The 26,853-nt window shown below is 37.7% G+C and overlaps 1 protein-coding gene across 2 annotated transcripts in view; it reads left to right on the top strand.

The window, feature by feature from the left end:
- The window catches only part of FOCAD (focadhesin), a 294,494-nt gene that overhangs the window by 64,104 nt on the left and 203,537 nt on the right, over positions 1–26,853 (top strand). For both annotated transcript variants that reach the window (XM_007454953.1, XM_007454952.1), the window contains exons 8-10: positions 3,963–4,050; positions 7,381–7,583; positions 18,043–18,300. In XM_007454953.1, coding sequence (XP_007455015.1) covers positions 3,963–4,050; positions 7,381–7,583; positions 18,043–18,300 — 549 coding nt within the window. The remainder of the gene's footprint in view (positions 1–3,962; positions 4,051–7,380; positions 7,584–18,042; positions 18,301–26,853) is intronic.

The raw sequence follows: 26,853 nt of genomic DNA, 5'->3' as shown, positions 1-26,853 counted from the left end.
TCTTTCCCTTTACTTACTAATTTCTAAAAGTATTGTGAACTTATAGATTTAAACATATTTGATGCAATTCAATTTCTTACAGATAATGTCTGCATTAAAATTCAAATTGTCCTGTTTTTGGCCAGTAGGAATCTTTTTAAGTTGGCTCTTGAGTCCAGCTTTAAAAATATTATTGATTTTTATTTATTTTTATTTTTGGCTGTGTTGGGTCTTTGTCGCTGTGTGAAGGCTTTCTCTAGTTGTGGTGAGCAGGGGCTGCTCTTCGTTGCGGTGTGAGGGCTTCTCATTGTGGTGGCTTCTCTTGCTGGGGAGCACGGGCTCTAGGCGCGTGGACTTCCATAGTTGCGGTGCGCCGGCTCTAGAGCTCAGGCTCAGTAGTTGTGGCGCATGAGCTTAGTTCCTCTGCAGCATGTGAGATCTTCCTGGACCAGGGATTGAACCCATGCCCCCTGCATTGGCAGGCGGATTCTTAACCACTGCACCACCAGGGAAGTCCCCCAAATATTATTGATTTTAATGTAGAATTACAGAATACTTTTATTTAGAGCAATGAAATGGTATCTGTGGGAGAAGGTCATATTTATATTGTGTCTTCCTTCTGCCCAATATGTTAACGATTTTAGAAGTAAGTAAAAAATATGTAGAACTGTTAAAATACTTGTGTTATGAAATTTCCTGTCCCCCAACTCTGTCCCAGTGTTTCTGAGGTGTAAAAAAAAAGCCTAGGAAAATTAATTTGCAAACATATATCCTTTAGGTCTGTATACCCTTTAATTTGAAACAAAATGAAGTAGAATAAATCAATCTTATTTAGAGGCTATACCTGTATTCCTATATCACTGAGTTTATCAGCTAGATATTCAATTCAAATATTACATTAACTTTTCTTTTCCCCTTTGTTCTTTTTCTGCTTTTATATTGGATTTATTTCATTGTACACTGAAAATGGATGTATTTATTAGGCTACTTTAGTTTCAGTGTATTTGGTCTTAGTTGAACTATTTTTAGCCTTATTGAAATGATAACTTGAGGTGCTTTCTACTTCAAGCAAAATATATGTACTATTTTTTCCTATAAATTTATTTATTTATTTACTTTTTATTTTTTGGCCACATTAGGTCTTTGTTGCTGCATGTGGGCTTTCTCCAGTTGCAGTGAGCGGGGGCTACACTTCGTTGCAGTGCACGGGCTTCTCATTGCAGTGGCTTCTCTTGTTGCAGAGCATGGGCTCTAGGTGTGCGGGCTTCAGTAGTCGTGGCACGCGGGCTCAGTAGTTGTGGCGCACAGGCTTAGTTGCTCCACAGCATGTGGGATCTTCCCGGACCAGGGATGGAACCTGTGTCCCTTGCACTGGCAGGCAGATTCTTAACCACTGTGCCACCAGGGAAGTCCCAAAAAATATGTACTCTTAACAGAAAATGATACTGATTGTAAGGAGACTAGGTAGCTCTCAAAGTGAAGAGCGCTATACATCCCCGCTTTAGTAAGGCTGGGGACCTCTGTTCCCTAACACATTGCTACCAGATGATTCAATCCCACCCACCTTTCTTCACTGTGTATCTCAGTTTACGTTGTCAGATTCCTAGGAAAAATGATCTGATTGGCCCAGCTTGGATCAGTCAACTCTGAGCAGAGGACCGTGTAGGTAGAAAAGCCATGACATGTGATTGTGTGAGCTGGGCTGCCATCTTTGTTGTGTCTGCTTCCGATACCTCTGATGTACCTCTGATGTAGTGTGGACTCCAAGGGCTTGCTGTCATTAAGACTCCTGTGACATCTGTGGTCCAGTATAAAGGCATTTCTTTACTTCTTCAGGTAGGCTCTAAGTTAGCCTTGGTTCCCCCAGAAGTAGACCCTAAGTTTCCCTAAAGGCAAAAGCAGAACCTGGGTTTCCACAAATGCAAAGACTTATGCAACAGGAGTTCATTTGCAGGTGTGATCTCAGGAAGCAGGTGGGAGAGAGACAAGAAGAGTGAAATATGAGAGAGACAAGGCAAGTATTATCAAGTTGGCCACTGCTATATGCAATCAGTTGCTCAATTTCACAGAATATGCTGAGAAGTATTATGGAATATGTCTCAGAACCTGCCAGAAGGATCCAGAATAAAGGGGGAAGCATTTGTCCCTGGGCTTCTATTGCTAATTTGTCAAGCCTATGGGGCTTTAACTTCCCTGTACTTCTGGATCTCTCAGTGGCCTGGGACAGGAAGCAAGAGTCACTACAGCAATAGCTGTAGTATTTGAAGTAGCACACGAGATGTCCAACACAGGCTTTTATTAAAAGAGCTCATTAAATGATACCATTCTCAGGTGCTCATTAAACATCAATCAATCACACAAAAAACTTGTAACCTCTCAGAATTGTAAGCAATTTAAGATCATCTAGTTTAATCATTTACCATTACTTTTCCTTATTTTTGGTGTCTTGATCCTTAGTTCTTTTCCTTTCACCCTCTGTTCTGAACAGGCCAGTCTCACTCTTCCTGGAGGATGTCATTTTCATTTATGCCTTCATACCTTTAAGTTGCATTCCTTTAAAATGCTTCTAGTGCATTTCAGAACCCTGAGAAGCTACTTTGTGGCCCTTCCAGTGACAGCCTGTGTGAAAAAGGCTTTCCAATGATAGCATTAGTACAAGTAATACTTTGATTTGTCTCTGATCCTCTTGGTAGCTAGTAAATTTGAAATGTAAATGACCTTGCTGAGTTTTGCTTATTTGGTTGGTTTTTTTTTTTTAAATGAACATGCAGAATTTAAATGCAATTGAGCAAAATGGGAAAGAATGGTGTGATGGTGTGTACTGGAAATATATTGGTTTCAAAATGCATTTGTTGTCCTCAGTTGCTTCATTATTCTCAACTATATTTCAAAACAGTGAACACATATAGGCCCCAAGACACAAATTGGAATATATTCCATTAAAAAAATCCATACATTTTCTTCTTTTGCTAGTTGTTAAAAGTCCATAAATGAGCACATTAGAAGATTTTGCAGTTTAATTTCACTTTCAGATGGTATAACTAAGATGTAGATATGCATTTATTAATTTGTCCCAGAGTTGATAGCATTTCCAAAATTGTAACTTCTGTGTGTCAGACTGAGTTGTTTTCTCTCTAGTGTCTAACACGAGTCTACCTCACATTTTCTTTTTTTATTTTTGTGTTTTTTTTTAATTTTAATATTTTGCCTGTCCTCATGATTCATAGGTATTTCTGCTCTGCAGGCACTTCTGTAAATTTCAGAATGAAATAATTTTAGCAAAGTGTGCTGGGCCCTTGTTCTTTAGTTCCGTAATACGTTATAATTTTCTTTATTTAGAAACTTCAAGTACTCTCTTATGCCACTTGCATTTTATTTATAAGAACTTAATGTACATATCCTTTTTACTTTTTCATTTCATTTTACTTGGTAAAATTAATGACTTTAAGTTTCTATCGTTATTGCTTTGCTATATTTAAATATACTTAATAAATTACTATAATTTAAAAATAATCTCTGCTTCTGTTTCTTTTATTATAATAACAAGATTTATGGTACTGTTTCTTTTATTATAATAACAAGATTTATTAAAATTTGTTAAGTATAATTTATTATGTAAGTTGTATAGACGAATCATGTCTGTATCAGGTAAGCAGACAATTGAGCTACTTTCCAGAAATGAAATATTCTTAAGTATTTCAGGTAGTGTTCAGTGGTTTGCAAAGATTGACTGTTTTGAAGACTACAAGTTTTTCCTCTGAATTAATTTGGTTTATAGTTTATTGCTTTTTGGCCAGATATAACATTTTGAATTTATATGTGACTGCTGTGGCCTTCAACAGTTCTTCCTTTAATACAGCAGGCTTACTGTAAATAATTTTGTACGATAGGTTTATAATATTTCATGTTAAATTTACTCTTCCTGGATACATGTTATAAAGCCTTGGCTCTGGAAACTACTTCAACTCTTTACTTTTTTTAAGGATTTTCCTGTTGAACCCGTCATAATTGGAATAGCTTTACTACTACTACAGACTCCGGCAAGTCAGCAGAAGCCAATCCTAAGTCTAGGTAAATAAAAATACACTCCCAAGAGTAAAACGTAAGTATAACACAAGTATTGACAGGAGTCACTTGAACTACATTTCTTGCTGTGCTGTAGGAAAAAAGTCCTGTATACTTTGAGTGTCCATTCTGGAATTTTTCTGTTTAGTCATTATCAAATAGCACTTTCTTTTTCTTATCCAAAAATGTGTTTTGTGCAAGGTTCCATATACCATAATTTACCAAGTATCTCAGATGTTCGTTAGGAGATTATGATCTAAATCATATAGCAGTGACATCGGTAAATATTTTGAAGGGCATGCCAGCTTATTCACACTTGTATAGCAAACAGAATCAATAGCATAAAACCCTTGAAGGAAAATAAGTGTTTAGCATTTGCATTTGTTTTTAAAACTCTATATACCTGTACTATTCAAAACTGGTGCCACATTGAACGAGACTTAATGTATGATTATTCTGTTAACCTGCCTAGAACAAATGAAAGATAACATTCTTCTGACTATCCAGTATTGACTTAAAGAAAAGTGAGGAATGGGGCTAAAGGGAGGCAAAAGAAGTTCTGTTTATGAATAATGTGGTAAAGAATCAAGGTGCCAGGTCTGGCAGATTGGCAAACAAGTCACACTTTTCAAATGTGGCTTTTACATTAATGTTGCCTTGCTTTAGTTGGGCCACCATAATCCATGTAGTAATGTAGGATCTTGTCTAAATTATGATGTATATGTTATGATGCCATGATATATTGATACACTGCCACTTTCATTTTTAAAAGGTGCTTGAGGTAAACACCGATTGTGTAGCTCATTCTTCTTGGCATTTTAATTCATCATGATTTTGAGGGTGAATTGCTCTTTCATTTACAGTCTGTCTTGGAAATGGCTTTAGCACATGGAGGGGACCCTTGGCTGTTTTAAGGGCTTTGATTCCTACCCTGTTTTTGCTTATTGGCCCTATGCTCTTTGTACCCTCCTCCCTAGGCCCTTTCTGAACTGCTTTTGCATTTTTTTCCCTTACAGCAGTACGCATGACATCCTCCTATAGGTATAATTTTCCAGTCCAGTTACTTCTGACAGCCATAGTTTTGTTATTATTATTATTTTTTTGTGGTACGTGGGCCTCACTGTGGTGGCTTCTCCCGTTGGGGAGCACGGGCTCCGGACGCGCAGGCTCAGCGGCCATGGCTCACGGGCCCAGCCGCTCCGCGGCATGTGGGATCCTCCCGGACCGGGGCACGAACCCGTGTCCCCAGCATCGGCAGGCGGACTCTCAACCACTGCGCCACCAGGGAAGCCCATAGTTCACCATTTTTAAGTGTACAATGACGTGCTTTTTAGAGTAAATTTAGAGTTGTGCAACCAGCACCACAGTCTAGTTTTAGAACATTTGCATCAACCTCCCTCCTCCAAATTTCTTGTGCCCATTTACAGTTAATCCTCATTCCCACCCTCAGCCCCCCAAAACACTAATGTGCTTTCTGTCTCTAAATGTGTCTCTTCTGGATATTTCATTTAAATGGATTTTGGTTTTTGACCAATAAAAAAAAAAATTCAAAGCCACAGAGAAACCACATTCCTAATTCTGAAGCTATAGTCCTTTATTGTGGCTCATGTATGATAGGCTGATACAGGATCAAACACTCCAATACTTTTATTATTTGTTGGATAGAAGACTTTTTCTTTTGTAAACCAGTGTCTCTGATTTGAAGTTACTTTAGATAGATTGAATAAACCATATTGAAAACTATTGAGCCAGTATGTCATGTTGAAAAGTAATGAAAAACTATTGTTTAGTAGATTGGGGAAGAGTGTTCAAAGAAATATAATAACCAAGAGAATATTTGTTATTTCAAATTTAAAAAATGCACAGCACTGATACAATGTTATGCTTCTTAATTATTAACACTGGCCTTGATTGTAAATAGCAATATATAAAAATGCCTGGAAGATCCATAGTAAAGAATATAGAAATGTTTGTATTATATGAATTTCATGTTTTGTTAAAGATAATGGATTTTCATAATAACTGACAGTTATGGATTAAGACTACCATTTAGGCAAAAAATGTAAATTAGTTGTGTCAGCAGCAGGGGTTTGTATTTCATGCCATGTTCAGGTTTGACTTCCAAGTGATTCAAAATATAATATTGGACTTCCCTGGTGGTCCAGTGGTTAAGACTTCATGCTTCTACTGCAGGGAGTGCGGTTTCCATCCCTGGTCAGGGAAATAAGATCCCGTATGCTGCATGGCACCGGCAAAAAATAAAAATCAAAAAAATTTTAATTAAAAAAAAATTTTTTTTTAACTTTTTGAATTTGAATTTTTTTAGTGTAGTGGGGAAGTTAGTTGATTACTTTAATAATCTTGCTCTGCAGCCTACAAATAACATCTTTCAGTAAATCAGCGTTGATTCAATGACTGAAAAGAAAGTATATTTATTCTTTAATTCATTCTATTTGTAGTCTAGGGGAGACTATACATGTAAGTAAGTGATTGTACATGTGTGTATGTTTCTGATGTGTAAGTTGAGTTTCCATGTTAAAAACAATACTATAAAAATGTGTTGGATTGTTATGCTGGTTATGGACTTTGAGACTTTGCTGATTTGCTTCTTAGCAGTTACAGCTGAAGGACAGCCCTGCTTCACATTGTTTACTTCTGCATCTCTTGATACAATTCTCAGCTGGGTTTGTAAGAGAAGCACACATGTTGATCTTGTTATCCATAGATCAGGAGCTCTGCGGTCTCTTGGTTCTGTGGAGGGCAGAGGATCTGACAGGACATAAAGGCGAAAGTTGAATTTTAAAGGAATTCACATTGACCTAAAAAAGAGTTGATTTTACTTTTTGACATATGATATGCATTATCTCTAAGAGTATCATCAAGTTTTCAATTATATACATTAACAGCTTATTTTAGCTAAGAGTTAATTGTTTCGTTCTTTTTATTTCTAAAAGGATAAGGTTTATCATCTTAGTTATGTGTCTGACCCAGTTGTAAAGGGGCAAGAAAACTTTTTGCATATGACTCTTAAACAAAATAGCATTTTATTTGACTGTAGTATTAATTTTTTTTTTTTTTTTTTTTTTTTTTTTTTTGCGGTACGTGGCCTCTCACTGTTGTGGCCTCTCCCGTTGCGGAGCACAGGCTCTGGACGCGCAGGCTCAGCCGCCATGGCTCACGGGCCCAGCCGCTCCGCGGCATATGGGATCCTCCCGGACTGGGGCACGAACCGGTGTCCCCTGCATCGGCAGGCAGACTCTCAACCACTGCGCCACCAGGGAAGCCCTGACTGTAGTATTAATTTTAAAAACTGTAAATTGTTGTTTTGATAACTAGCTCTGAAGCTTCTCTCTTCTGCTGAGGGTCAGAAAATCCCAAAGTCCTCCTTGCTGCTAGTGATGCCAGTTCTGCAGATATTATCTTCTACTGCCTTGAAAGACTGTATATCCCCAGACGAACAAGGACCCTCTAGGCAGCAGTTGGCTCTAAACCTTTTAGAAATGGTACAGCAGGAGTGCTACAGAGACGACCACCAAAAGGTAATGAGTTCGTCCTTGTTTCTCTTACATAAAGGTTAATTGGTAATGGGTGTAAGTCACTGCTGATAATCTCACCTCCTAATGATGTATCTGTCTGGGTTTAAATTCTGTCATTGAACTTTACCGTTCTGTCAGGCACTGGTGTAGATGTTAGTATATTCTTCTGGACTGTGAGGGGGTGGTAGTCGGGCTGTGAAATAAGTTTTGGAAATGCTGTGTAATCTTTTTTGCATGTTGAGTTGCCAGTGTACATTAGTAGTTAAAGGTCCTGAGGAATCCTGCAGAAAAGGAGCTAGTTCTATTTAACCTAGTGCTTCTCCAACATTTCTGAGCATGGGGCCCTTTTTTGTCATCACTGTCAATTAGTGCGGCTTATTGCTAGACCTGCCACAATCCATGGTGGGGAATCTCAATTGCCTGGAAGTTCTGGGATCTGTAAGAACTAAGAGGCTTTTGATGCCTGCTGTATGTGGCCCTACTCTGCTGTCACACTCCATTCCTATCCCTGCCTGAGGGCTTCTTACCCCACTCTGCTTTGTCAGTCTCACTGTTCCTGTAAGAATAATGTAGAAGTATTGTCAGTGTCTGGTTAGTGGCTGGGTTCTAGGCCTGTATTCGTCAGACTTTTTCTTTTTTGGTACTTGAGTTTTGCCTTCAGTAAAATGTAGTATTATTCCCAGCTATGACTTTTATGGGGATTGAATGAGGATTAAAGAAGATAAAACTGGTGAAGCATCTTAAGTCGCCAGAGAGAGAGGCATTACATAAATGCAAGCTAGTGCCTCAGTTGTTCTGTCTGCAAAAGCAGAGATTCCTCTAATAATGTATCATTAAATGTTCTGGCAGCAAAAATCCAGCCATTGTTAGGGATTGTTCGTCCTGTTCCTTGTTTGATCATACAGCAGAAAGTAGCCTACAGGCAAATTGAATGTATGCTACAGTTTCCTCAATCCTAATTGTTTGACTAAAACTTTAAAACTTGAAATAGGTAATTTGCATTAAGAGAAGGAAGTTCTTGTGTCTGCTCTGACAGGACTACACACTGTGGCCAAAAATTTCTGATAGCTTTTTACCTTCCCTCTTGGTTTGCCCATAGAGAACAATACTTGGATTCTGAATGGGGGTAGGGACAGGGCACTATGTCTGAGAGTTCTGTTTCTTTAAATCATGAGTGATATGTACTGAGGATCACCCTAAATCTAACGTGTAAGTACTCAGCTTACTATTTGTTCAGGTGTGAGTGAATCTTATTCATCAGCACTAGTAGCTGGATTTTTCTCTTCAGCAGCTTGTGAAGAGGGAGGAGGAAGGGATGCTATTAGGGTATAAATGCCTCCTGATGCTAGTGTGCTGCTTTCTTGAGCCTTTGAGTGGATATATGATCACCCTTTAAAATCATTTAAGCCACAGTTTACTGTTGGCTTTTCTTCTGCACCCGTCCATACTCTAGATTCCAAACATACCTGTAAATTTAACTTGGCCCAAACCCTCCGAATCTCTTCCTGAATCTTTGCTTTTGCACAGGATGATCTTTTGTCGCCTTTGCCTGATCTACTCATTCTTCAAGACCCAGCCAAGTGTTCTTAGCCTCCCTGAGTCAGAACTCATTACTCTCTTTCCTTTGCATCCAAGTACTTTTAGCATTACTCAGTTGTGTTGTGTCTTAATTTAGGGGGTACATATTTGTACATTCGACTATGCTGTGAGCTCACTGAGGGAAGGAATCTTGGCCCTTTTCACACTTTGCCTGTATTTTCTAAGCATGTTAATATTTAAATTGCAACAATTGTTGAACTTTTGGTATTTTTTCCGCCCTAGGTGTTCCTGCATTATCTTTTTCAGCTGATTATAGATGGGAAAATTAAAAATACTTTAGCAGTTGTTAAACTGAATACTCTCTTTTCCACATACTTAAAGAAATAGGTAACACCCTAGCTTATTTGTCTTTGCATCCTCCACACTTGACCTATTGTTGGCCGCATAGTAGACGTTCAAGAAATTTCTGTTCAATGAGGAATGTGTGCTTCGGATACAAATACAAAAGATCATTTTACTGTCTTGATTTATTGCAGAAAGACTTTGTTTAAAATCACAAATTTTTGTTGTTTATATTTTTATTATTTATTTTTAAATTGGTGACTCCGACTTAAGAGTGTTTGGTTTAGAAATAAAGCATTTCTTCAGTACAATTCTTCTGATAAGTGAAACCAAGGGTAAATATACTGTACCATGTAGTTCTCTATTACCTGTCCATTTCTGAAATGTTGATAACCATGAAATAAAACATATTTTAACTTGTCCCAATTTCTAAGAATTAAAAAAGATATCAAGCCAGCCATTCATCTCTTTAAAATAAAAGATTAACATAATCTAATAAGCTTTTATTTATTTATGGTGTATGAAAAACAGGATCCCTTTGTAGCTGTTAAATGTGATATTTAAAACCACCTATTTGTGTTCTCCTAGGTGAAAAAATCAAACACTGGTTGTAAACTCTAAAGTCCTTAAAATCTTGCTGCCCCCTACCCCAAAGAATGTTGGGGTGAGGGTGGAGAAAGCACCAGTGTATGAGTCAGGGTCTAGTTAGGAGAGAGAAACCACACTGATAATTTGAACAAAGAAAAACTTAATACGGAAAATTGTTAACTAGTAAAAGGTGTTTAATTACTGAAAGCTGTAAATGAGGCTCTAATGAGTATTGCAATAACAAATGTAGGGAGCAGTTACTACTTCTAGGGCTGAGGGAGAGTACGCAAGCATGGGACTAAATGGATCTCCCCGCTCAAGGCTGATATCACAGCTTGTTGGAAAGATTGTAGTTATGGCCTGCTAGCTGGTGAAGTGTGCTGGGAGTGCCATAGGCCAGAGCTGGGTCACAGGAAGCCAACTGCTGGGGTCTCTTGCGTGCCCCCAGGAGCCATGGTTGGGTGAAATAAAGTGGGAAAGAGACTTAAAAGCTAAATTCTTGCAATTATATAGTAGGGCAAGATTCAGCTCTGGAGAACTGTTTTAGTCAACAGAAAGATTTAGAGACAGTGTGACTCAACTAGGATTTGTCATACATTTATTCATTGGTATTTTTTGATAATGTACTTTATTCAAACTTAAATAAAGTACCGTGAACTTTATTACCTTGGAATACAGCAGTGCCTAGTAGGTTTCATTCACGGTTGCTTTGAAGTAGTATATAGTAAGCAGAAAGCATTTTGAATATTTGTCTCTTAAAAAAATCAAAATTTGTAATAGATTGTTGTTGTCCTATTTATAGCTAAAGTTAACATTTATTGAGCACATGCTCTGTGTAAGAAGTTATATGGGTCAACTCATTTCTCACAGTAACTTTGAAATAGTTTTGTTTTGCCATTTCCAGCTGTGTGGCCTTGGACTAATGGTTGAAGCTCTCCGGCCCCTAGCCAGATGGGCAACAAAGCCCCTGCTTCATGGTGCTGTTTATTAAGCATGTCTTACGTTCAAGCTCCATTTTAAGTGCTTTGCCATATATTAAGTCATTTGATTTTATCTGAAACTCTTTGAGGTAGCTAATATTATTGGTCTCATTTTATCCAAGAGTTAACTGAGGCATAGAGAAGGTAGATAACTTGCCAAGGGTCATGCAGTGGGAGGCTGGTTATTTTTTAATTTTTTTTCTGTACGCGGGCCTCTCACTGCTGTGGCCTCTCCCGTTGCGGAGCACAGGCTCCGGAGGCTCAGGCCCAGCGGCCATGGCTCACGGGCCCAGCCACTCTGCGGCATGTGGGATCTTTCCAGACCGGAGCACAAACCCCCGTCCCCCGCATCGGCAGGCGGACTCTCAACCACTGTGCCACCAGGGAAGCCCTGGTTATTTATTTATTTATTTTTAAATTATCTAATTTAATTCTTACAACAATCCTATTCAGAAGGCACTATCATCCCATTTTACAGATGAGGAAACAGTTTCAGAGAAGGAGTGAAGACTTTTCTGATACATAAATTTGGAAACAATTCAACGGGCATGCTCAGTCTGGCTTCAGATCACATACTCTTTGAATCTGGAATGCTTTGAGGTTTACTGGTTATTTTTTAAAATAGATTTATTGAGATAAAATTCTCATACATACGCTTTACTCATTTAAAGTACACAACTCAATGGCTTTTAGTATATTTGCAGAGTTGTGTACACAACAACACAATCAATTTTAGAACCCTTTTATTACTCTGAAAAGAAACTACTCCCAAATAATATTCCACTGTATGGAGATACCACGTTTTATTTTTTCATTCATCCATTGAACATTTGGGTTATTTTAATTTTTTGGCTATTGTGAATAATGCTGTTACGAACACTCCTATACAACTTTTTGTGTGGACATAGGTTTTTATTTTTCTTGGGTAGATACCTAGGAGTGGAATTGCTAGACCATATGGTAACTCCATGTTTGATCATTTGAGGAGCTGCCAGACTTTTCCAAAGCAACTGCACCATTTTACATTACCACTAGCAGTGTTTGAAGGTGCCAGTTTCTCTACATCCTTGCCAACACTTGTTATTGCCTGTCTTTTTTATTATAACCATGCTAGTGGGTGTGAAGTGCTATTTTGTTGTGGTTTTGATTTGCATTTCCTTGATGATAATCTTATAATACTCATTTTACAAGTAAAGAAATTGAAATTAGGGAGGTTAATTAACTTCCCCTCATTAAACAGGTAGTGGATGGTAGGATTGAGATTCAGATTTTGTCTGTTCGACAAATAGAGTTTAGATTTGCCTATACTCTATTGCCTCCACTTTGTTTTTTTGAGTTTTTTTTTTTTTTGCTGAACAGTAATTTATCATCTTTATGCTGAACTTGGGAGTTAATAACAGCATTTCAGATTTACAGGAAAACAGTAAATCAATAGTAAGTTGAAGTAAACTGGTTTCTTAAAAGCTTTTGGTTGGAAGTTAAAAGGAATTAGATCTTGTGTGTCTGTCATTGTCTTTTTTTTTAACTTTTAATTTTATATTGGAGTATAGTTGATTAACAATGTTGTGATAGTTTCAGGTGTACAGAAAAGTGATTCAGTTATACATGTACATGTATCTATTCTTTTTCAAATTCTTTTCCCATTTAGGTTATTACATAATATTGAGCAGAGTTTCTTGTGCTATAAGTAGGTCCTTGTTGGTTATCCATTTTAAATATAGCAGGGTGTACATGTCAATCCCAAACTCCCTAACCATCCCTTCCCTCCACCTTTCCCCGCTAGTAACCATAAATTCGTTCTCTAAGTCTGTGAGTCTGTTTCTGTTTTGTGTAAGTTCATTTGTATCATTTCTTTTTAGATTCCACACGTAAGCAATATCATACGATATTTCTCTTTCTCTGCCTGAATTACTTAGTTTGACAATCTCTGGGTCTGTCCATGTTGCTGCATATGGCATTATTTCATTCTTTATAATGGCTGAGTAATATTCCACTGTATATATGTGTCACATCTTTATCCATTTCTCTGTTGATGGACAGTTAGGTTGCATCCATGTTTTGGCTACTGTAAGCAGTGGTGCAATGAACATTGGGTTGCATGTGTCCCTTTGGACCATGTTTTTCTCTGGATATGTGCCCAGGAGTGGGATTGAAGTGTCATGTGGTAGCGCTATTTTTAGTTTTTTGGTTTTTTTTGCGGTACGCGGGCCTCTCACTGTTGTGGCCTCTCCCGTTGCGGAGCACAGACCCCAGACGCGCAGGCTCAGTGGCCATGGCTCACGGGCCCAGCTGCTCCGCGGCATGTGGGAATCTTCCCGGACTGGGGCACGAACCCGTGCCCCCTGAATCGGCAGGCGGACTCTCAATCACTGCGCCACCAGGGAAGCCCTATTTTTAGTTTTTTAAGGAACCTCCATACTGTTCTCCATAGTGGTTGCACCAATTTACCTTCCCACCAACAGTGTAGGGGAGGGTCCCCTTCTCTCCAAAACCTCTCCAATGAGATACCACCTCACACCAGTCAAAATGGTTATCATTGTCTTCTTAATAACATGGATACCGAGGATGGTGTTCATTGTCTTTTGGTGATAATTAACGACTACCAAGCCTCTCAACTCTTGACTAGATTCTTCATAGAGGTGTAGAGTTGAAGGATACTCTTTAAGGCTTTATCTTTTCCAGTCTTCTCCTTCTGGTCTGGTGAGTGATAAATTCCTTCTAGCAAGAACTGGTCCTACTTTTAAGTGTCTCTAGGTTTGTTTCCACACCCCCTCTCCTCATCAAATCCTGGCCCCATTTTTGTTAAGCCTGTTTTAGTCAGCATTATAGATAACTGTTGTTCTTTTAAGTTAATGGAGATCTGTATTGTTCACCTGCATTCACGATTTCTTTGTCAGTCCTCTTTAGACAAAGAAGTACTAGCAGATGTCTTGTTGTTAATATTTAGTGTACCTGAAAGTTTTTATTAGTATTTTTTAAAAACATATTTATTGGAGTATAATTGCTTTACAATGGTGTGTTAGTTTCTGCTTTATAATAAAGTGAATCAGTTATACATATACATATGTCCCCATATCTCTTCCCTCTTGCTTCTCCCTCCCTCCCACCCTCCCTATCCCACCCCTCTAGGTGGTCACAAAGCACTGAGCTGATCTCCCTGTGCTATGCGGCTGCTTCCCACTAGCTAGCTATTTTACGTTTAGTAGTGTATATATGTCCATGCCACTCTCTCACTTTGTCCCAGCTTACCCTTTCCCACCCTGTATCCTCAAGTCCATTCTCTAGTAGGTCTGCATCTGTATTTCCCATCTTGCCCCTAGGTTCTTCATGACCTTTTTTTTAGATTCCATATATATGTGTTAGCATATGGTATTTGTTTTTCTCTTTCTGACTTACTTCACTCTGTATGAAAGACTCTAGGTCCATCCACCTCACTACAAATACCTCAGCTTCATTCCTTTTTATGGCTGAGTAATATTCCATTGTATGTATGTGGCACATCTTCTTTATCCATTCATCTCTTGCTGGACACTTAGCTTGCTTCCATATCCTAGCTGTTGTAAATAGAGCTGCAATGAACATTTTGGTACATGACATGAATTATGGTTTTCTCAGGGTGTATGCCCAGTAGTGGGATTGCTGGGTCGTATGGTAGTTCTATTTTTAGTTTTTTAAGTAATGTCCATACTGTTCCATAGTGGCTGTATCAATTTACATTCCCACCAACAGTGCAAGAGGGTTCCCTTTTCTTCACACCCTCTTCAGCATTTATTATTTCTCGAGTTTTTGATGATGGCCATTCTGACTGGTGTGAGATGATATCTCATTGTAGTTTTGATTTGCATTTCTCTAATGATTAATGACGTTGAGCATTCTTTCATGTGTCTGTTGGCAATCTGTATACAGATTGGAGAAATGTCTATTTGGAGAAATGTCTATTTAGGTCTTCTGCCCATTTTTGGATTGGGTTGTTTGTTGTTTTGATATTGAGCTGCATGAGCTGCTTGTAAATTTTGGAGATTAATACTTTGTCAGTTGCTTCATTTGCAAATATTTTCTCCCATTCTGAGGGTTGTCTTTTTTTTTTTTTTTGCGGTCCGCGGGCCTCTCACTGTTGTTGCCTCTCCCGTTGTGGAGCACAGGCTCCAGATGCACAGGCTCAGCGGCCATGGCTCACGGGACTAGCCGCTCCACAGCATGTGGGATCTTCCTGGACCAGGGCACGAACCTGTGTTCCCCTGCATTGTCAGGCGGACTCTTCACCACTGCGCCACCAGGGAAGCCCCCTGAGGGTTGTCTTTTCATATTAGTTTTTTAAAAAGTAAAGGTTTGTAACTATTTCATGTCTGAAGATGATTTGCAACCATTTAATATTCAGTTAAATGTTATTTTTCTGTGTTTTCTTCTCTCTTATTTTATTGAGATATAATTCACCTGACATGAGCCTCTCTTTTATTTTTAAACACCTACTTTCTCCTCTAAAACACAGGGCCTACCAGCACTTTCACAGGTCCTCCCCCAGGCGGTGGGGCTAGGATTTGGTAGCTGGTGCTGAGAGAAAACCCTTGGTGGCATCTTTGCCCTGGGACTGTGCCAGTGGCAGCTGTCACTCAATGGGACAGAGAGGCTGTTCTGTGATCTCTTATCTAACATTGTGCCTTTCTCCTCTCCTCATTGTTCTACCTTAGGAAAACAAGCAAACAAAAAACAGAGCCTAAACCTGGACTAATACTTTAAGCAAAGTAGGATTACTTTTCTGTTTCACTATGTTTACTCTGTAATATTGCTGCTTTTGACTCGAGTTATGGTTCATGGTGATTTCCAATTATTTTCTCTTATACTCATATCCAGCAATTTTATTTTTCTCTCCTAAAGATGACAAGGGTAATATTTTTCTTTCCTCTGCAACTTTAGGCACTGTGCTAGTGCTTTGTGTATACTATCTCATTATCAACTTCAATAATTTTGGCAGGAAGGTCGGCATTAGTTCTGTATTACAAATGAGGAAAGTAAGGCTCAGAGAGTTTGCATAACAGCTAACAGCTGGCATGGCTGTGCTGAAGTCCTGGTCTTTTAAATCTCAAGTCCAATGCTATTTGTCATTAGGCTAAAGAAATTGACTCTCGTGTTTAATGAATTCCATCTTCTTGGGAAAAAAATTCTTAGGATTATAATAAATTAGGTATCATTTAATTTTAAAAATTTATAATTTTTAAAATAGTGATACATTAAAATGGTAAGAATTATAAATGGTATACAATGAGAAGTCTCTTTCTCACCTGTGATTCTGTTTGTCCAGTTTCCACACTCTTAAGATAGAAAATGAAGATTAGTAGTTATTAATTTCTTCTATATTTGTCTAAATACTTTGTGTGTGTGTGTGTGTGTGTGTGTGTGTATACACACACACACATATATATTGCAAATACAAATATACGGTCTCTGTGCTTTCCTTTAAAAAATTAATTAGTAGCATTTCAGGCACACTATATGTATCTTTTGTTTTTCTGTGTGAGATCTTTTCCTATCAGTAAAGATAGAGCTTCCCTGTATGTTTTTATCCTGGCATTTACTTTCAAATAAAGGTTATCTTCATTCTTAAGCATATACTTGAAGTAACTAAACACATATGTTCTGAGAAAAACTTTTACAGCAATATTCCTAGCAACATTATTTATAATAGCCAAAAAGTGGAAACAACCCCAGTGTCCATTAACTGATGAGTGGATAAACAAAATATGGTATATCCATACAGTGGAATATTATTTGATAATGAAAAGAAATGAAGTATTGTTATCAGACACAACATGTATGAACCTTGAGAATATGCTAAGTAAAAGAAGCCAGTCACAAAAAAACCACATATTGTGTGGCTCCTACTATATGAAATGGTCAGAATAGAAAGAGAAAGTAGATTAATGGTTGCCCAGGCCTGGGGGTCAGAAGGAATAAAGAGGGACTGTTAATGGGCACGGGGTTTCCTTTTGAGGTAATGAAAAATGTTCTAAAGTTAGCTGGTGATGATGGTTACACAATTCTATGAATTACTAAAATTCACTGAGTTATAAACTTTAAAAGGCTGGATTTTATGATGTGAATTATATCTCAATAAAGTTGTTATTAAAAAGTTTTATAAGGCTTAACTTTTACTTCTCATCCTTTCAGCTGTTGTTCTTATCCATGTAAGTCAGTCTCCAATAACAGGACAGTTATAATCTAGAAATTTCTAATTTGTCGCATTGTACTCTGAATGAATTGAATTATTTTTTGAGCAGGCAATATCTAATTCCTCATTAATGTCTGTGGCTTCTCCCGGGCCATTTGGACACACAGCTCACATTGGCAGAGTTCTATCCAGTCTCTGACCCTGACTGCACCACTTGACTTCCATGAGGAGTCATTCTTCAGATTGACTTAAGTATAACATCTTCTTCGGGTATCATTTCAATTTAGAGCTGTCAGGCTATTTCTTCTTGCAGGAGTTATTCACAATTATTAATGAATTTCCAGGCTCCAGCTGAACCAACTCTGTTCCTATCAACAGACTGTTACAAAAATGAATTGTGCTCAGTCCAAGTCTGCCATCTGCCCCGAGTTGCCTCTTACTGGGCCCTGGAGCTGGGCAAATACAGTGTTTTTTTTCTATCTTCCCTCTCACTGGTGAATACTTCATAAGTGGTAATGGCTTTTCCCAAACTCTGTTGCTTCTGGGTTTTGTATATTGACTCTTTTTTTTTTTTCTGCCTTAACTTGGAGCGAATGGTAAACATGAGGAAAATTGGTAATAAACTGTTCTAGAGTTCTACCTGACAGCTATTTTCTTTTTGTGTAATCCCATTAGCTTAAATATGTGCAGAGAGGTTTTGGGCAGGAATGGAAAATTTTGTATTCATTTTGTTGGAAGGATTGATTTCTTACAATGAAATATAAAAAATAAATGAATGTCAGAAATGTATTCCTGATGGATAGATTTATCTCATTTATTCATGCCTTTTTTTGTGTTTACTTTTCAGCTCTCCTGCAAGCTTGTGTTCCCCATAACCAGCATGTATGGGTCAGTATTTACAGCCTGGAGGATCCTTGAAGTAATGAGAGAAGAGTCTGCGATAAGTGACTGGTTAGCTTCCGTAGAGTCATTGCTCCCTATTACCACAGCGATCCCTGCACATGTTTTTCTTCTGCTGGCTTACCTCCTTGTTGAAGATAAAGGACGAAATCTTCGTCAGATACTGAAGGTCACTACAGAATTTGCCCAAGCTGATTCCTCTCAGGTAAAGCAAGAAAATAATGGAGCAGTAATGGGGGTAAAGCTTAATATTGGAATTGTAGATTATTCTTTCATTGTGGATAATTTTAACAGAGTTTTAGAGTACAGGTTGCTTTTTTTTTTTGCTATCTTTATTTTCCCAATTTTTTCTTTTTTCTCCTTACTCTGAGTTGATGTCTACTTCATGATGCACATGTTTCTTTAATGAAAGACACTTCGAAAGAGAATCTACACAGATGCTAGTCTGTTATTTTTGTTATTGATGGATTTGCTAATTTGTAATGCTTTCATTAACTCTTGCACCCTATTCCAAGATGCATATCCCTTAGTTCTCATATCAGTCTTTTAAGGTGGAAAAATTAATTAATTCAGAATAAATGGGCCTGTATAATAGGAATTAATCTCTTTTTAACTTCTTGCAATTTGATCGTATTTTTATTCAGTCATTTAATAAACAAAAAAATAGTGGGTCGTTGTTTTATATGGTACTGATGAACATGCTGATCATGTACCAAATAAAACATGCTGATCAGAACCGTATAAAACAACATGTTAAAGATATGTTGTTTAATAAACATATTAAACATACTAAAGATAAATAATCATTTTTCCTATCTGCACAGTTCTTGGAGTATAATAAGATAACCATCAGACATTATTAATAAAACTCCCCCCCCCCGCCTTTTAAACTAACCATATATTTAGCATAGATATCTGTAATTCTTTTTCTATTGGATAGAATCTCTAGAATGCATTTCCTGTGAAGGGAAGGATTTCCTAACCAAGTAGGTATGGCATTTTTAATATCTTCTCTATCTTAGTGTCTGTGCTTGTGTTCTTTATCAAGCATGGTGAAGAAAAAGTCCATCTCTTTATGGAGTGTTCCTATAGGAAAAATATTTGGTGTTGAAGGTGGGATAAATATGTTTTTCTAGATAATGAAGTTAATGTATTTGCAATTCCTTTTTGTCCCCAACTTGTCACGCTCATTCCGTTTTGTCAGGTAAACAACTGCTATCTCACAAAAGTTTTCCCTCTGACTAGATTTCTCTGTCTGATTCTGCAAGTGGATCCGTAATGTATTCAGAGTACCTTTGTCTCACGTAACGTGAAATACTTCAGCTTGCTTCCTACTTTATTTCTCCCTTCAGCTTCTGTAACAATCCTAATTCTACCAAATGCTTTTTATCACTGTTGACACCTTGTAGGATTATCTCTTTAGAATAGTTAATGCACAGTTAATGCCTGGAGATTATCTGAGGAAGTCATACTGTAGGTTACCTGACCTATGTTTGCCACTGGTGTAGAACATGTGTTATATCAATGTATGTATTGATACTTAGGAAATGCATTTAGTCTTTGAAATTCTAGGGTGATCCAGGATCCTTGTAAACACTTTTCATGTGTGCCATGAAATGGAAAAAGTTGGGAAGCACTGGGGTGACCATCCCGGTTCATTTATTTATTCAATACATGTTTATTAAGAAGCAGTGCTATAAATTAAAGTCAATATGTTACACTTCTGTTGATAATTTCTAGGAAGTTTTTAAAGAAGTGAGAAAAAACACCCCATGTAATTTTGCTTGTTAAGGTGAATGGTAGGGTAAAATGTTGAAATGTAGTTACCCAAACTGATGCAGAAGCAAAGGCAATATAATTAATAAGAAATTACAAGTGGAATTACTTAAGTCTTTTTTTTTTTATAAATGATCCAAAGCTGTTTTTATTTATTTATTTATTTATTTATTTATTTATTTATTTATTTATTTATTTTTGGCTGTGTTGGGTCTTCGTTTTCTGTGCGTGGGCTTTCTCTAGTTGCAGTGAGTGGGGGCCACTCTTCATCGCGGTGCGCGGGCCTCTCACTGTTGCGGCCTCTCTTGTTGTGGAGCACAGGCTCCAGATGCGCAGGCTCAGTAGTTGTGGCTCACGGGCCCAGTTGCTCGGTGGCATGTGGGATCTTCCCAGACCAGGGCTTGAACCCTTGTCCCCTGCATTGGCAGGCAGACTCTCAGCCACTGCGCCACGAGGGAAGCCCTACTTAAGTCTTTTGAAAAGGATTAAACGAAGACTAGAAGTAGGAGGTAGTGTTCTTCACTTTTCCTTATGAAGTGACCGTATCATATCATTTCTCTGGCTTTTAGCTACAAGGTAAAACAGCCTGAAGAAGAGGATTGAATATTTTGAAAAAGTAGTTCTCTAATTGTAACTGCTTGGTGTAGATTCAATTAGATGAGTGAGGGTTGAGATCTATTATTGGAGGAGTGTTTTCTGTTTCTTTCATTAAGTTGACATGACTGCATGAAATGTATTGTTTCATGTGTGTTTGTCCTTTCTTACCTTATAAAAAGAAGGTATATTATGTTTAAGCAATCCTTGACTCAAATTCATGGGGAAGTCAATACTAAAGAAAAGTCTTAAACTACTAATAAGTAGATACTAAGTAAATTGGTATGTAAGAATAGGAATTTAGAGGCTGTCTTCTACCTCTGTTTTGGTGGTCACTTAACCTCTTATACAGAGTTCACTGGCCTGCAGTATTGTGTTTGTGTGACACCATAATTTATTGTAAGAATTCTACTCTAAGACCTTGTGAGAGAAAATATTTGAAAAGTTTGAAAGAGATGTGCCATATTTGAAGTGTGATTATGATTATTATTATTCATTCAAAGGTATTAATAGAAATTATTTTTGATAGTACTTATTCATAGTAATGCAAGTTATCAATATCAACTAATACTTTGTGTTAATAATGATAAGAAAATATACTTCTTTAAAAATGTGATTATTCTTCTTACTTATCAGGTACTTTGATGGATCCCCTTCCCCAGTGAGTTTTCATCCTTAGTCCCTCACCGTGTTCCCCTGTGGCATGCGTTTTGTGTTGGGTTTGATACATGGGCCGTGGAAGTCTAATGGAGCTAGATAGTCTGAAGGGAACTTGGCCTTGTGAGTACCATTTTAGAGTTAACTGGATACAGATGATGGTGTTAAAATAACCAGATAGCTACTCAAGGCCACAGCAATAAATTGACACTTGAAAAAAATAGTAAGGAACTTTTTTTTTCCATATCTAGAAATGCTGTCAGCAGTTACTGATAATCCATATAGTCTTCTTATCCAGACATCATGAGACTTAATGTGCAGAAGATACAAGCTCAGGTCAGGCAGCTCTCAGTAAAAATTAAGTGCCTTTTCTTTCTTGGAAGGAATGTCTTAGAGTGTTCTGGGGAGAGATCCAAGAATGAGCATCCTGTGTGAATTCCCATGGAAGTCGTGAAAGTTTTTAAACACATTGATTTAGTTTAGAGAGCGATTTTCGTATCATAGTCTGTGCTTATAATATATGGGAACGCCATCTAATTCCTAAATTAGTGTTTTTTTCTGGAAATTGCAGATGATGGATTCATGTGCTTTTTGGTTATGTTTATATAACAGTTCCTGCCTTTCTGATACTGTGAGTAATGTTTTTTTCCGCACAGTTTGATGTAAATCATTCATGCTGCCTTCAGAGATGCCTGAATGACGGTTGAAGCACATGGCTTCATGGCTCATAAACCGTAACGTCCTGTTGGGCTTATTGTTTCTTCTTCAGAGAGCTATTTCCCAACTCTGTGATTTGTCCAGATCTGGTCACATCTAGTTTGAAGTCAGTGGTAGTGAATATAAACATAGGCTCTAATCAAGGGATAATGTGAACCCCAGGCTTAAAAAAGGACATTTTCTAAATTTTAATTGAATGTTTTTTTAAAGGACAATATCAAATCATATTTTGAACCGTTATTAAATGATTGACTAATCCTTGAAACATGATTGTGGACAGTTTGGAAATGTCTGAGACTGATACAGCCTCCTTAAGAAGAGGTTAATAACCCTTAATCAACACATGTTGATTGACTTCCTATCTCCTCTTTCAGGTGAGCCCAGCACAGCGACAGCTCACTAATTAAGAACCACGTCTGGCTCTGTGACCTGCACTGTGTGCCTCTATAGAAACTTAACTGGTGATAGCACCAGTTCTGTACCACTTTCCTCAACCCATTCCATATACCTTGCTTCTAAGACTCTCAGCCAGAAACCTTACTTTTTCTTCCTCTCTTCCTAACTCTCATTTCCCTTTTGGATTTTTTTTTTTTTTTTTTGCGGTACGCAGGCCCCTCACCGCTGTGGCATCTCCCGTTGTGGGGCACAGGCTCCGGACGTGCAGGCTCAGCGGCCATGGCCCACGGGCCCAGCCGCTCCGCGGCATGTGGGATCTTCCCGGACCGGGGCATGAACCCGTGTCCCCTGCATCGGCAGGCAGATTCCCAACCACTGCGCCACCAAGGAAGCCCTCCCTTTTGGATTTTATGTTTAGTTCTTTGCCATCTCTGACCTTGGTTTCCAGTAATATCCCACCCATGTTCCTTCTGGCAGCTTCGGGTAAACTTTTCTCTGTGTCTACCTGGGACTCCCCTGCCTTCCCCCCAGTTCCCCACATTATTACTCTGGCCCCTGGCCCCTTGAGAAGAAAGGGATACTATTCACCTATTAAAACCTTCTCTATTGGCTTATCTATATCTTATCTTATATCTATTGGCTTAGTTATATTATATTAGCTATATCATTGGCTAATTATTACATAATATTTAATATATTAAATATATAATTGTTATAATAACCACTTATTATATTAGCTATATTATTAACTATAGCTTCCCTCTAGCTATGGGAATTGACATTTCTCCATTATTTCTCTAGCTATGGGAATTGACATTTCTCCATTATTTCTCCATGAAGCATTATATACTAGAGAATAATAGAGGTGTTGGAGGAGGAGTCTACTTTTCACATAGATAAGTGATTCTGCAAAAGACTATAGGTTATTAAATGCTTAATAGTATGTCATAAAAATAGATGTAGAGAGAACACCTGACAACAGATTATATTCTCTTTTGGAAATCCAGGCTGCTTGTTAGTGGTTTTAAAACCTAAGAAAATATGTTTTCTTTCTGTTTCTACCTATATTGTTAAGAGTTTACGGCAAGATTAAATACTTAGGCATCTAAATTGAACATTAACCATGAAGACGAGTAATTTTTAGATAGGCTGAGATGGTTTAAAGTAAAATCTTACAATAGCTTAGTATTTCAACTTCAGTGGAAGGACTCTAACTGCTACATGTAAGGCATAACAGTTTCTTTTTGACTAGTTTATAAAATGGAATATGCCAAAGAGAAAAAGTATATAAACTTTGACTTTAGAGAACCACAAGTTCCTTCCTTAAAATCTACTCTCACCGAGGAGCTTATCAAATTAAGTTTTGTGAAACCCAATGCCTCTTTCAAATCCTTGGTACTTGCTTGCTTTTCTCTTGTTTGGAATTGGGGATAGAGCTGTGTTTTTTTTGTTTGTCGTATTTTGTTTTTGCTTGCATTTACAACTCTGAGGACTTTTACTTCCTGTTTACCTTTTGGTTGTTAAGTCTCACTAAAGGTCTTACTTATTGGGAACAATTGCAACCTTTGATAATTTTATCTTATCCTTTGTAATGTTTTCAGGGCTTATTTTTTTTTCCATTTGTGAAGGTGTACACATGTTTGAGCCATTTAAATCACTTATGGGGATAGGTTCATGGCCCATGACTTGCTGGTCTTTTAAAAGTCATATATTATCAAATAGTAAAAAGTTGACTTTCAGGGCAGAATCCTGTGATAGTTCTACTCTGGGTCATAAGCCATATTTTAACATGGAAAATGAATAGGAAATGTGTGAAATTTAATGGTCTGTAAGTTACTGCTGTGAGAAAAGGAGAAAATATATTCCATAAAGGAACTTACACAAAGAGTCCTTGGAAACTTTTCACTCTGTTCTATTGTCACCGAGGTCTATGAATTGCTACCCCCTGAAGTCAGTCGGCTTCCTGTGTTCTTCATACCAGCAAAAAGAAGCCAGAATGTACAGTACTTTTAATAAAGAGCTTTACAGATAAGAAATGCTGTACTACTATTCCCTTGCAGCCATAGCCTTGATTATGCCTAGAGCAAAATTGGGACGAGCCTGTCAGCATGACAAAGAGAAACACAGAAGAAAATACAGGGTCAAGTATCTATTCCATCCTGTGGCAATATGTTTATTTCTTCTTTATAAACCCAACATAGATATCTATAGAATAAAATGTTTTTAACTGGCATTTGAACCTTCTCATATTTTTTTCAGTTTTTTGCATGAAGCCTTGAGTTTATACTCAGGGAAGCAGTCCTGTGTCAATTTTTTACCTTTCTTGAGTTCCTGAGGGCTAATATTGGGCTGAGTTTCTTCTGAGAAGTCGAGTATAAATTGCTTAAAAGTTCAACCCTATATCACTGTGATACTCACTAGCTTACTAATATAATGAAACAGAAGCCACTTGTCTTGTTGTGTCACTGAACACTGAGTAACAGAAAGGATGGGGGTGGGTTTGGTGAGGATGGGGCCTAGAACTGCATTTAGAACAACAGAGTCTGTTTGCTCCCAGTTGAATATCAGTTAGCAGTAGCTTTGTCTTCAGATTAAAACCTGCTTGGAATGGGCTTCTGGTGTTGCTGAAGGACTCAGAGGGGAACAAATTTTGTGGTAACTTTGAATTGTGTAAAAGGCATAAGAAATTCTTCTCAAGGGGAAAAACACAAAGTCCACCATTGCCAGAATAAAATTTTTCTTATTTGGTCAGAGGGCAGGGAAGGAAAAGGGGATGTTGGTCCCCTGCCTACGTGTATTGTGGCCAGACACCCCAAAGTGGAGCTGTCAGTGGACGTCCCTTACCATTTATTCTTCAGCCCTTCCATAGTCAATCCTTCAATTCAGAGGAGAGTCTTAATCAAGGAAACGTTTCTTTACATTTACAGAAGCAACCCATGTCAGCTCTCTCCAATGAGTTTTGCCTTGATTCATCAATAAAAATGGATAATCAAGGCTCATCAGCCTTTTAAGAAAATTTAACAGCACGACTAACCAGAGCATCTCTTTCCAGAAGAAGAACTTGGGGCACAGAGGAAAATATAAAAACAATCCAGTACCTATGAGATGTTGGCAAGATATTGTATGTTTTTGTATTGTATATAAGATACTGCTGTGATGAAGAAGAAATTCAAGAGCAAGAGACTTTAGAAATTAAAACTTGGTTGCCACAGTATGTAAATAGAGGCTGGATTAGTGATTTATAGAATAGCCAACTAAATATTTCAGAATATAGAAAAACTATGAAAACTGAACAAGTTAAGACATTGAAGGTCAATCTTGGAGATCTAACATCTTTCTGTAGGAATTGCAATTGGAGAAAACTGAAGAGAAAATGAAGGAGAAAAACTTAAAATATGATAGAAAACTATTTCCTAAGCTCAAAAAAGACAGAAAGATCTAGATTTTTAGGACCCTCTGAAAGCCACATAGCACAAGTGAGAATAGATCAATACCTATATCCATGCCCAGAACTTCAAGAATAAAGAGAACATCAAAAGAGATTTTAGAGAAGAGTTGGAAAAGATGAAGTCATTTAAAATTGGATTGACCTTAGATTTTTTATAGCAGCCCACTGGGTACTGGAATACATTGGTATATTGTCTTCCAATTTCTTGAGGAAAGTCACTTTGAACCCAGAATATTCCTTTCCATCATTCTACTTTTTACAAGTGATGGTAATAAAGGCTTTTTCTGATGGGCAATAATTCAAGAACATTTCTTGGTTACTGATTTTATGGGGAGAAAAGCCCCTCAAGAATGTGTTCTAGCAAAACTGAAAATGAATCCAAGAAAGTACAGAGAAGAGATGTTAAAAGGTGATCAAAATATCCAGTAAATATTACTTTAACCATAATTGTTTGTGTAAACTATGAAAAATAACTACCTGGAACAAAGTCCAAGCTTTAAAACATGGGAAGTGGTTGGAGTAGGTAGTGGGAATGTGATGGTGCAAAGAGTGAGAACATGCTAAGTAAGGGTGGAATTTTGTTTTTAAACTGAGTATTTTTTGATGTTAGTAGAAAAATAAGTTTAAATATGTATTTAAACATTTATTAGTAACTAAAGGTGATTTATAACTTCCAAATAATTAATATAACAAAAGGAAAACAATTTTTTAAAAAACCTAAAAGGTGGCAAATATTAACATAAAATAAGATGGTAGGAATAATTCCAAATATTCCAGTTACTACAGTTACTGTGAATGAATTAAATTCCCTTATCAAAAAAAAAAAAAGGCTCATAATACTACCCAAAGCAATCTACAGATGTAATGCAATTTCTATCAGAATACCCAAGACAGGGCTTCCCTGGTGGTGCAGTGGTTGAGAGTCTGCCTGCCAATGCAGGGGACATGGGTTTGTGCCCTGGTCCGGGAAGATCCCACATGCCGCGGAGTGGCTGGGCCCGTGAGCCATGGCCGCTGAGCCTGTGCATCCGGAGCCTGTGCTCCGCAACAGGAGAGGCCACAAGAGTGAGAGGCCTGCGTATCGCAAAACCCCCCCCCCAAAAAAAACGAAAAAACAAAAACAAAATACCTATGACATTTTTTACAGAACTAGACCAAATAACCCTAAAA

The sequence above is a fragment of the Lipotes vexillifer genome, unplaced genomic scaffold (assembly GCF_000442215.2).
Source record: "Lipotes vexillifer unplaced genomic scaffold, Lipotes_vexillifer_v1.1 scaffold317, whole genome shotgun sequence".
Taxonomy (NCBI): Eukaryota; Metazoa; Chordata; class Mammalia; order Artiodactyla; family Lipotidae; genus Lipotes; species Lipotes vexillifer.
The sequence above is the reverse complement of the archived record's forward strand: the minus strand, read 5'-3'. Positions and strand labels throughout refer to the sequence as shown.